The sequence below is a fragment of the Uranotaenia lowii genome, chromosome 2 (assembly GCF_029784155.1).
Source record: "Uranotaenia lowii strain MFRU-FL chromosome 2, ASM2978415v1, whole genome shotgun sequence".
NCBI classification, from domain to species: domain Eukaryota; kingdom Metazoa; phylum Arthropoda; class Insecta; order Diptera; family Culicidae; genus Uranotaenia; species Uranotaenia lowii.
In genome coordinates this window covers 70,204,763-70,217,859 of record NC_073692.1, presented here as the reverse complement: position 1 = coordinate 70,217,859, position 13,097 = coordinate 70,204,763, and the positions used below count along the sequence as shown (strand labels likewise).

General features: G+C 36.6%; 2 protein-coding genes across 2 annotated transcripts in view; one reads left to right on the top strand and one right to left on the bottom strand.

Annotated features, from left to right (window-relative positions):
- The window catches only part of LOC129741535 (uncharacterized), an 11,728-nt gene extending 4,571 nt beyond the window's left edge, over positions 1-7,157 (top strand). The window contains exon 2 of the mRNA XM_055733275.1: positions 6,556-7,157. Coding sequence (XP_055589250.1) covers positions 6,556-7,157 — 602 coding nt within the window. The remainder of the gene's footprint in view (positions 1-6,555) is intronic.
- The window catches only part of LOC129741536 (serine-rich adhesin for platelets-like), a 495,158-nt gene that overhangs the window by 157,202 nt on the left and 324,859 nt on the right, over positions 1-13,097 (bottom strand). The gene's annotated exons all lie outside the window — the stretch shown is intronic.

The window sequence follows — 13,097 nt, the reverse complement described above, 5'->3', positions numbered from 1 at the left end:
CGGCACGGCGGGTGGTAGTCTAACCATTCTATCCTCTGAAGCTTTCCCATGTGTTCCGGAACATACATGGGCTATTTGCTTCGAGTTTACCCACTGTTTGTCCTTTCTTTGGGGTATTGTTGAATCTGTAAGAATGGACCTCATCCCAATCGAATGCCCTTGAAACCAGAAGGCGTGGGAAGGTGGTTTGAGAGACTAACGTTTGAAAATTGCCCTCATTGATAAGAGAAATCCGTAAATTGATACCGTTGAGATTTTATAAGGTAAGGGTGATTAGCCTTTTTTTCGTTCAACTTATCGTTGTTGGGAAATGTTTCTGGACGCGCTGTTTATTATACCATAGCGCTAATTGCTTGAAGCCTGTCAGAATCTGGGGCAAAACTATTTGTGAATAAAAATAAAATCATAATTAGGTTTCATAAGCGAACTTCATCTATTACTTTTGAAAGTCATTTAAACTCCCCAGGTTTTAAATTTTGCTCTACAAAACCTAATGAAAGGGTGCCTTTTTTTGTGCTACTAGTGGTTGTATTGAAGTTTTATTCAACACTCATTAATCTAGCGTTGTATCATAACTTTATTTTACCATTTATATGGATTCCCCAAAACACCTAAATTGTTGACACTGCTCTGTACATGTACCGATTAACTCGACCCTAGATTTTCATCAAATTTCACCCACAACGAGTTTGAAAACAGAAATGAAGATTTAAGAAAAAAAAAACCAACACATATTTATAGGACCTTAGTGAAACTTCATGTTTCTTTGAAGAGATCTGATTTAATTAACACTAAGGACCTATTCCACGCGCTTGTACCGCTCAGTGAGCGCTCAGCGGCGCTCACAAGTGATTTTTATGCTTTAGCGTATCAAAAAATCTCAAATTTTTTAATAAATTTGATAATTCAAATCACACAAAACCAACAAAAAAATAGAAACAAAAATGGTTTACATATTTTATATAATTTTGAAAATTTATTTTTTAGTTGGAAAAAATGTTAATATTGACAACTTTTACTAAACAATCAATTAAAATACATGGATTGGTTTTTTTTATTTATTTTTTAGGTTCTGAAGCCAACAAAGAACAAAGACTGCTTCATTGTGTAGAAAAAAAGATATTTTATATCAAATGGGGTTGTTTTAAAAAGCGAACAAAAACAGTCGCAAATGAGCGAATTCACGACACAAATAAAGGAAACTTTTTGATTTTACGAATAAACTTTAACATTGTAAAACAATAAAAACACAAGATCTTCTTTGAAAATGATGAGAGGATTCTGAAACACTAAATTTTATAAAATCGTTTGGAATCCAGCTGAGCTACAACAGCGCGAATGAGTGAATTCACGTCACAAAGTTTTGTTTGTTGTAAAATTATAAAAGAAAAATATGCTCTGAAAACTGTTTTGACCCTCCAGATGGTCGGATTCTTACAAACCAAACATAATCTAGTTAATTTTTTTAATTGTTCGTTATTTTCAAATAAAAAACAAAAATATTGAAAAAATTTTTTTTTTGTGATTTTTTCAAATTAAGACTGTGAGAAACAGTAATTTTATCGTGTGATTTCTCAATATGTTGCTATGCAAGCAAGTGTCAGTCAAAGTAAGGAAAAAGTTAGGCGAAGATACTTAAAATTTATGTGAAATTTGTATGGGATTTTGAGACTTTTTGTTCGGAAGAAACATGGAAAGCTAGATTTTCATCAAAAACAATCCTTCAAACGATTTCTTTTTTGGGGTTTCTAAAAGCCCAAATTATGACAAATATTTTATCCGAAGAGTGCAAATCGATTCGAGTTGAAATAAAAAAAAGTTATTAGGGTTCAAAATTGGCTCACTTTTTTAAGGGTGGTATTCGTCATTGTTAATAAGTCGGGACGTACGAACATTTCGACGCAGCATTAACCGTGATGAATACCACCCTTAAAAAAGTTAGCCCATTTTTCAAGCCTAATAACTTTTTTATTTTAACTCGAATCGATTTACAGTCTTTGGATAAAATACTGACAAAATCGCTAAAAGTTGCCAAATCAACCGTGACAAATGTAATTAAAGTGTTTGGGGAACCTTTGTCGACAGCCAGGAAGTCTGGATCGGGGGTAAATCGAAAACCGGAAGCCGTTGAGACCACAAAGAGAGTTGCCGGTAGTTTCAAGCGAAACCCTAACCTCTCTCTCCGAGATGCCGCAAATAAGCTGGGTGTATCGTCTACAACCGTGCATCGAGCCAAAAAACGAGCTGGACTATCGACTTACCAGAAGGTAGTGACTCCAAATCGCGATGATAAACAAACTACGACGGCCAAAGCGCGATCCCGGAGGCTGTACACGACGATGCTGACGAAGTTTGACTGCGTGGTAATGGACGACGAAACCTACGTCAAAGCCGACTACAAGTAGCTTCCGGGACAGGAGTTTTAAACGGCAAAAGGAAGGGGAAAGGTAACAGATATTTTCAAGCACATGAAACTGTCAAAGTTCGCGAAGAAATATCCGGTTTGGCAAGCCATCTGTACCTGTGGCTTGAAAAGCAGCATTTTCATAGCTTCCGGGACTGTTAACCAAGAAATTTACGTGAAAGAGTGTTTGAATAAACGTCTGCTGCCTTTTCTGAAGAAACACGGTTATTCCTTACTGTTTTGGCTGGATTTGGCATCTTGCCATTACGGTAAAAAGGCCATGGAGTGGTACGCCGCCAACAACGTGCAGGTGGTTCCCAAGAACAAGAACCCTCCCAACACGCCAGAGCTCCGCCCAATTGAGAAATACTGGGCTATTGTCAAGCGGAATCTAAAGAAGACCAAAAAAACTGCTAAGGACGAGCAGCAGTTCAAGGCAAACTGGCTTCCTGCGGCGAAGAAGGTGGACAAGGTGGCTGTACAAAATCTGATGGCAGGGGTTAAGCTTAAGGCCCGGCAATTCGGAATTGGAAAAGCGTAAACCTAACTGAATATTTTTCCTGAATTTTATACTAATTAAATTTGAAAATTTAATTTGATTTTTTAAATAAACGATTTAACAGATTTACACGCGTTTTCCCTTGTCCAAATTTTGACCGTATCACCCTTTAGCAGAATATTCAAACGACATTAGTTGGCTTGGTTGGTTTGTTACAAAACCAGATTTCATGTTTCGGGGTAACTTTCATCACTATAGTTTTAACGTATTTCAAAATCTTCAAAATTATTGTTTTGATGCCAAATAGCACGGAAGGCTTAAACATCAATAACAGTATTTTTGGTTTGCACTCAATTGAGTTTTTCAACGTTTCCTGCATACATTCAGGGGCAAAAATTATGAACATTTCTCAATATTTTTTGTATGTATGTATGTATGTATGAAAACCCACCAGTGGCTGATAGGTCTTTCGACCCGAGGCGGTACGGGAAGTCTCGATCACACATTCAAATATTGTTCATGCTTAACTCACAAACAATAATTGCTGCACAACCAAGGGGTCCGTTACCACTGGCTTGGGACAGGTTTGACTCATCTTACTCCCTTCCAACTGTTCGACACAAATAAAGAATCATGAAAATGTACCTAAGTTCCCTACCCATAATTCTAAATTTGCCGAAATACTCCGGCTGGCTTGAACCCACAATCCATTGTATATCAGTCTTCCGATCGTTTAATGTACTGTCCAATTCCCCCCACTAAACCCCACAATAGAGTTAAGCTATTTTATTATATAATGAATTAATATTATTGTTTCATATCTTACCTTATTACCACCTGCAATTCCATTTCATAATAGTTATTTTTCCTGTTTTGCAATGAACTCGAGATTCCCTTTATATAATAAAAAACAAACAAAATTAAGCATATTATCGCAATTCTTTTGTCTTTTGAAATTAAATAACACGTCGAAAAAATGTTGTTCTTATTATTACACCGAAGATTTCAAAATCTATCATGCATAAATTCGAGAAGCAGCAAACTGATATGGTCGCAGCTAGCTTAGCATTAATAAATTGCACTATGGCAATAGCATGAAAAAAAACTTTCCTAAACCGGCGATCGCTAGATTTTTAACCTTTGTTTTCAATTTTTAATCTTTATGGATTTTTTATCACTTTCATACACAATATGATACATTTCACAAAAGAATTTGTGCTTTACACAGATTCATTTCAAGATGGAATTGTAGATGGTAATAAAAAAAAATAATGCAAGGAACGAGCTCACCGATTTATAAGCAGCAAAATCCGCATCGGATGGCGAACATTCTTCAGGTATTCTTCCTCCAATTTGAATCAGATCAAATGGAGATCTGTTGGAATTTTTCCACTAAACAACCTGTGTTCTTTATCCAATGAATGTAAAAGCACTAACGTTTGTTTTAAGCCTTCAATTGACCCATGTATCGCACTTTCACATTTTGTTCAAGAACCCCATGTTCAAATTTATGAATGATTCTTTAAAAACAACACTTCTATCAAAACATCCCTTACATTCAATTTTAAAAAATTTGATTTCACTAACTTATCAACAACCATTTATTGTATTTTTATAATAAAAATCTGGAATTTTCTTCGAATTTTTGGAAAATATTTGCAACCAGAAAAAAAACGCGTGCTGCTGCCTCAGCACACGCCTACTCAAATCAACATTTCTTAATATTTTTTGTCCTCCAAAACAAATTAAATTTTTCCTTCATTCAATTCCCAAGGTCCTCCTACTGTTTTCATATTCTTTTTTTATTCAAACTTAGTCATTTTATAGGGTTTTTAGCCATTTGTTTTATACATGCTTCTCATAGAAAATGTCGGTTTTTTTTAATATCCAAAAATTATGATCAAATGACCATAAAAATATGCCTATGCCCATACAAATGAAAAAAATTAAACTTTCATATGGAATAAACCATTTGCTTCTAAATGTTATTATTTTATCAGGAGAGGTGTTTGTTTGTGTCAAAAAAAACAGATTTTTTGAAACTTTAAAACTACTTTCTAAGTAATATAAAAAAAATCTCCAACTACAAACCAAATTTAGCCTATTTGAAACTCAATTTATAGGCTTTTAAACGTAGAAAACAGTTTTCATAAATATTAATTTCAGACTTAGTTCATGATGATTATCTGCGAAAATTTCATGTTGATCAAAGTTAACTCGGTGATCAAAGTTTCCCCAGTTTACGGAACTTAATTGGAAATATGTTTTAAATTTGTGCGAAATTTTTCAAAAATTGACATTTTTTTAGGTTTTTTCGGTTTTCTTGTAAAGGAATGATATCCCAAACTTTTCCCGAAATTCCCGGTTTTCTCGGTTCCCTAGCAACTTTTCATTAACAAATCATGTTTATAAAATGCAGGAAACTTCACTTTATACAAATTTGTTTTATGTAGTCAGACCAACCTGATGATATTCTTTTTCTGTATCTGGGTATCACAGCACCTTTCACAGTCTTTCATTTGTAATTATCCTGGCAATAAGCTCAAATTCCAATATCAAGTCTGAAACTTAGCAGTTTTTGGCATTTTAGTGATGTTTCGCTTTTATTTCAAGCTTTTGAATAAATTTATACGTTCGCACGGATTTTCAAGTCCAATGAAGCGACTTTATACTGCCTTCAAAGCTACGAATAGTTATTTGATACAAATTCTCAAGAGCGAAAATACTTCTTTGCTGACAAATTTATCTTCTCACGAGATTTCTGGTGAAGTATGTAACTGATAAAAAAAACTCCAATAGGTGTAATTATTCAAGCAAGAATGCTGATGGGTGTTATTTTCCACAAGGTGATTGAGTTTATTCATCCGTAGGTTTAAAAAGTAGTTTAGTTTGATGAACTAACAAAAATTTAGCGGACTTGTTAGCGAAAAGCGTTTTAATGCCGACCTCTGGATTTCAAAAAACTCAGTATTGAGGTGTTTTAAATGCATCATTCAAGTCACAGATTCTGTTCCTGTATCGAATAAAAACTAAAGCCGAGAATTTTGGGAGGTACATTGCCAGTAATAAACTCTAACCACAAACTTGTTTCGCTGCTCACAAATATCACGGCCACACCGTCATTCTCAACCATAAACAAACCGCTCCCGCACGATTGCCTAAACACAATCGTTTCTCATGAGAAACCCCGAAAGCACGAAAAAAACCCAGGAAAAATCTTTCCACAAAAACCGCAATCATCTTCACCAAAAGGCGCAAAACATTTCTCCGTTCGTTCTTCGTCTCTTTCCATTCTGATATTTGTATTTCTGTCTCTTCGCTCTGTTGTTTACTGACTTCATTTTCCGTAGTAGACTGTGTGTATACCTACTGGGAATAATAGACTGTAGCCGGGTTCTTTTTTTGCCAGTTTGGTAAACAAAACATGAACTCGACCGTGTTTACATTCAGAAAGCCAGTCATATTTTCCACCGCGCTTCAAGATTTTGCAGCCAAGAAAACAGAACGACGGAATGAGGAAAAACAGTTCATCCAACCACATGGATAATGACTCAATATCAGATAGCTTGGCTCTAGATGCTTTACAGCTTCCGGCCGTTAATTGACCATGACATAACCGCGTACTTTTTTTCCTTTTTTCTTCTTTTTCCAGAGAATGTTTCCATAGCAATGGGAAAAGCCGCGCGACGGTCAGTTGCGTCAGATCCGTCGTCGCCGACCTTGCCCTTATTGCACTCAACAACAACAACAACAAAACCCACGTCATCAGCTGGCGCAAGTCCATCCTTCCCCTACTCATCATCGTCTTCATCATCGTCGTCGTTCAGATCAACGGCAGTTCTGTTCGACGAATCCTCCGAAAGCTCGTCGTCGTCATTCATTAACAGCAACAGCATAAGCCATCCGTCATCCCCATCGGATTATTTTCGTTATCCACCGAAAGCTGCAACACTCCAGCAACAGCTGCCGGCAGCTAATTCCAGTGCCCTTGATCCGTCGCACTCGTCCTCAGCATCATCGGACTCGACAGGGCCATACTATACGCCGACCAGCACTCCGAAGCACACGACACCGGTTTTAAGGTATGGACAAAACGGAAACTTGACCGAAAGTAGAAATACCCCATCAGCTAAACCGACATCTGAGCGGGTCATTATCGCCTATCATCATCACCTAAAGTCCTGTCCCCCACAAATTTGCATCCCCCTTCTGCTTTTGCCAGAGCCAGAGCCGAATTCAGAAATTCGAATGTAAGAGCAAGTTCACTGGTGTTGGGAAAAAGTGGTAGAAATTTTGACATTTTGAAAATTTTACCATGCAAAGATGTTTTCAAGATCTTGGGGCGTTGTATTTTTTTACAACACTGTTTCTATTTCAGCCGTATGTGATAGAAATATTGCTATTTTTGCATCACAGCATGCGAAAATACAACACGTGTTGTAAAAAAACTAGAAGGCCACAGATCTTGAAAATGTTTTTGCATGGCAAAATTTTCAAAATGTGCCATAAGTGTCAAAATTTCTACCATTTTTCCCAACACCAGTGAACTTGCTCTAAGGGATTTTGTTTTACACGGAAAATAAAAAAAAGGTAAAATTTACCTTTTTGCGAGGTGAATTTTTTCCACCCCTCTTTCTAGGTAAATTTTACCTTTTTTCATTCACCTAGCAAAAAGGTAAATTTTACCTTTTTTTCAATTTACCTAGCAAAAAGGTAAATTTTACCTTTTTCGCATTCACCTAGCAAAATAGTAAATAATACCGTTTTCCCATTTACTGATTTAAAAGGTGAATGCTGGTTGGTTTGATTGTTTTCTTCAATAAGAATTAAAAAAATACAAAATTCTTTCAAAAATGATATTTATTGGAGATAAATAGGGACTGGTAATTCGGCTTCGCGTTCTTCTGAGCCGCTATGGCCGCTGAATCCACCTGCATTGCGTACATTCATGGCCTCCTCCGTTCGACTAATCCGGTCAGGTTCGGCTTTTCCGGCTGGAGGATGAAGTGGAATACACCTCAAAGCTCTATGGGCCGATCTGAAACAAAATCAATAGTATTATGACGAGAACCAGCAAAACTAAATGATATTTAAGAACACTTACCATTCTATTCCGATTTTCACATATTAGGCTCAAAGCAAAACTTGTTCCTAGAATGACAAAACAGGAACAAGTTTTGCTTGCAAACCTCAATGAACGGGTTCGGCGAATAGTTACTTTTTTTTAGAAGAATTGTACCGTTTTGTTTAGCTCAATCCAGGTCAATTACACCTCGCTACGAGATAAGTTTTACCTTATTTGGATTTACCTTTTTTTCTAGGTAAATTATACTTTTTTATCGAGCTCAATTCAGGTGAACTTCACCTCGCTACGAGGTAAGATTTACCTTTTTTGGATTCACCTTTTTTCTCGGTGAATTGTACCTTTTTTCCAACCTCGATTCAGGTAAATTTTACCTCGCTGTGAGGTGAGTTTCACCTCGAAGAGGTAGAAGTTACCTTTTTGGCTTTCATGAGCGTTCACCTTTGCTAACTCGGTAAATTTTACCTTTTTATTATTTTCCGTGTAGGTTTTTAATATCTGTACCAACACATGAAAAGGATCTATCTCCATATAAGGCGTATCGAGAAAAACGCGTTTGAAAAAAATACAACCCATTTTAAATCGCTAATTAAAAATCACTTGAAATTTTTGCATTTTATGAAAGACAAACGATTTTTAGAAGCATCCCCTATATGTTAGCTTAGTGGAATATCAATTTTCATGAAAAAACAACGCGCCATCGTAGATAGAACCTAGCTCACGTAATATTTTGTCTAACCTGTTTACAGTAGTTTCAACATCTTTGTTTCCTTTGCGATACACGATGCAATTGGCGAACAGTCACTGAAAAATCTATCCGTTAAGCGGGCCATAGGCATACGTAGACAAAATTTAGCTCAACTTTGACATGGTGCCTTCTGGCTAGTACAATTTCAACCCCCAAGGTTTTAATTACGGAAATATGTAGTGCGTTTAATAAAGAGAAGTCTCTTAAAACATGAAAAATTCTTACAACTTTAAAATTTCAATTATAAAACCGTGAAAAGCAACACTGCGATAATCAATTATGTTCACATGACTTTTTTTTCCAATTTTGAACACTGATATAAAAATTGTTTAAAAAATCCTGTCATATTATGGCTGATGTCCTTTACCATTCAAAAGCAATTTCACCTTTCTAAATCCGACTCTGGCTTCCAATTCCCAATGCATTGAACCGCAAAATCCCCAATATGTCAGAAACCGCCAAACCTGACCAGGCCGTTCCTTTTCAATCTGCTCGCACTGCCAACACGCAATAAAACCCTTCCATGTCCTGTCCAGCACATGACACTAATTTCAAATACCACACACTGTTAATCCTATCGGTTGTACCCCTACCCCTACACTGTCTAAATTCCTTGCATCTGTTGTGTCATTTTCACTTCCACTGTCGCTCAATTTGCCTCTATCCTATAGTCTAGTATCAATCGGTGGGTAACGTCAAATCCGTACAATGGGTATCATCTGTCTGCCTAGAGCATCGTTCATTGTTGCTTATTTTATGCTTGAGGAACCTATCCGTGGAGCACAAACCCTGCTTGCTTGCTTGCAGCACCTGACCTGAGCTGAACTGCTTGGCTGTTCCAACATGTGGTTTGCCAATCATTTGCCTAAAACCGACAATGACGAGGTATGGTTCCGGTAAGCATAACCACCGAACTGACAATAACGCCACGGCTGTAACAATGGGAAATTTATAATTAGTCCTTTATATTTTTATTCGATTATATTTTATTTTAAAATGAATTTTTCTTTAAGCTCTAGCCGAGTTTCTCAACATTTGATTCGAGCGCTTTTAGCGGTTGCCTCAAGGCGCAAGTTTCACCCTTAAAAATCATATAAGAAAATCGGGGGAAAAAATACTATAAAACTATGTAATATGTTGATATTTAAAAAAAAATGGTCTTGAATCGATTCTTCCAGATATTTTAGAAAAATAATTAATCAAATTAAAACTTTATCTGTTGTAATTGTAACCAATTAATATTTTTTTTTGTAATTATTTATTTGAAACGGCTCATACCTTTAGGCTTTAAGGAGCCAAACTCGTTTTGTTTGATTATTATTGTATGCTTAGCTCTAGTTCACTTTTTTTTTTGAAGAAAAGGAAGATAGAAAGGGAAATATGAAAATAAAAAGAATTATAGTCGAAGATCAATAGCTTTTAGGAAAAGGTATATTTCGAACATATAGTCCAAGTCCATCACAGCTAACACATCCCTCACTGGAACGTCGGGTGGTTTTCCTCGGGCCCGAAGGGAATCTATGAAGTTCGCTCTGGTGACAAGGTGGTCCTCACACGACCAAACAATATGCTCGATGTCATGGTAACCTAGGCCGCAACCGCATAAATTGCTGCCAGCAATATTTATACGATAGAGTACCGCATTCAAGGAATAATGATTGGACATGAGGCGGGAAAATATATGAATAAAATCCCGACTCAGGTCCAACCTATTAAACCAGGGTTTAAGGCTTACCTTTGGGATAATCGAATTAATATTTATAAGTATGAAATTATCGTCTAACTACTACATAACCTGATGAACAATATTTTTCCAATTCACTCGGTTCATGGCAACCGTTCTCCAACTTCTCGGGCATCCCACATTCGCTAGATCACGCTCCATTTTGTCTTTTCTTCATAATTTTAGTGTGCACTAGACTGAGTCGATTTGGGATCATTTTTGAATACAAAACTTATACATGGTTTTTTCAGAATTTTTAAGTAACGTTTACATGAGTAAACTTGAACATTTAGGTTTGTATGGGAAAATTGAATATTTTGCACTGAAAAATCAACATCATTTTTGTTTCTTCTGCGAAACAGGGCCGCCTGATGTGTTTTGTGCCAATTAATAAATTTTTGAAAGAAAATTTTCCGTTGAACAACTTGGTCGAAGATCGCAACTTCATATCTTATTAGATAAAAAAGTTAGTAGCTGTTTAACAGGGGTATGTCTTGTCGCATTGATAAACAATAAATTCAATTGACATCAATATTGGAGCCTCGCGAGATATTGCATGACTACTTTTCGTGCTTTACTTCGGGAGGCTCCAGCAGCGATGTCAATTGAATTTATTGTTAAGTTGTTCAGCGAAAAATTTCCTTTCAATAATTCATAAATTGCCACAACAAGCATCAGCCGGCTTGGTTACACAGAAGAAACAAAAATGATGTTGATTTTTCAGTACAAAATATTCAATTTTCCCATACAAACCTAAAAGTTCAAATTTACTCATGTAAACGTTACTTATGAATTCTGCAAAAAATCATGTATGAGTTTTGGGCCGAAACGAAGCTTTTCAGACCCCAGGGTTTAAGAAATTCAAAAATGACCCCAAATCGACTCAGTCTAGTGCACACTAAAACTATACTTCAAACGATAAATTATAACCAATTAAAAAAAATTGAAAACTTCTAATATTCGAAAAGAAGGTTTGAAGAACCTCTTGGCTAAATTGAACTATGATTTTAAAAGGTAGCTGAAAAATTCTTTTGAATTCAGCCACAGTCATGGAATCAAATTCATCCACTGCCTTTGGGAATCACATAACTAACAATTAACTGGCCTTCAAATTTTCGAAGGTGATAAATTTTTTTGAAGAAACACGAGGTATCAAAGAAAAAAAAATCATAAGCCGAGAGAGATACAACGGCTCACTGTACAGCTGCTCTTATTTCAAAATAAACAGCATGATTTCAAATAATCAATGGATTGCCTATATTCGAACATTCTTAAGCCTAATGTCACTTTACCTTATCTTAAGTACGCTACTGCTAAGACGTAAACATGCGGGGTCAAGCTACTCTGCATCTGGTCCGTCTTGTTATTGCCACATCAGTGCTAAAACAGCTGATCCGCTCACTGACTCTATCCATTTTGATTCTCTGCGAAGAAGGATGAACCAAAATAAAACTCGATCAAATCGCAGGACTGTATTGGTGGAGGAGTATGTTTTTCGCCTTTCGTATGCTACGGACAGGCCCCGGCAACGATACAGGATTTGTCTATGTGTCGTGTGACCAACATCTTTTAACTAAGTGTTGGTTTTTTTCCTCCGATTCAGGCTACGTAAAAGTAACGGAAATTTCGCTCAAAGTGATGGCCTTTTTTTCTGGTCATCGCTCCTCATTCTCACTCTAATATGTGTTGTGAGCCTACTTGGGGGCCGTTCAGATACCACGTGGACAGAAAATTGAGATTTTTGACCCCCTCCTCCCCCTCCGTGGACAAGCGTGGACATTTGGCTAACCCCTACCCCCCCTCCTCGGATGTCCACGTGGACACATTTGAATAAGTTTTTATTTTAAACACCTATAATTTGACAGTTAGAAAACACCACTTTTTGCCTTTTTGTTATAGAAATGGTTGATTTTGTGAAACCGAATAAGAATTTCCTGATATAAAAAAATTTAAAAACTTTAAATTTCTAAATTATCATATTTATCACTTGCTTTCAACTACTTATTGTTTAAACTTAAACTGGAAAGGTTTGCCATTTTAAGATTTTGATTTAAACATCTTCATATTTATTCACCTTTAGAAAATATTTTGAAAGTAAGTTTGTCCACGTGGACATGACCCTAACCCCTACCCCCCTCGCCGTGGACAAGCGAGGACATTCCCATACCCCCCTCCCCCCCCTAAGTTGTCCACGTGGTATGTGAACGGCCCCTTGGTCGAAATATTCTACTGAATCAAAGCAATCTAAAGATTCACTTTAATTCCTTTTTTGAAATAAGATTTGAAGGGAATCTTTCGATTGCTTTCAGCCACATTTTCACTTTTTAACTTCAGCAATAGTACTTAATCCAGTTCCATACTACCAATTTTTCATACCATTCCCAAAAATCAGGCAAAATCAGGTATATTTTCAAAAATCAGGGAAATTCAATGGCTTATCAGGTTGTCAGGCTAAGCCTCGAAAAATCAGGCAATCCCTGAAAAATCAGGCACATTGGCATCTCTGGTTGCCGGGGCCTGGCTACGGCACATTCATGCTCTCTCTTCTCTCTCCTCACTAACACACGAACACTTAAACAAAAAGCCGCTTGCTCAATCCTCGTCACAACAAGCCCGCATGCGAACGCATGCATGCACTTC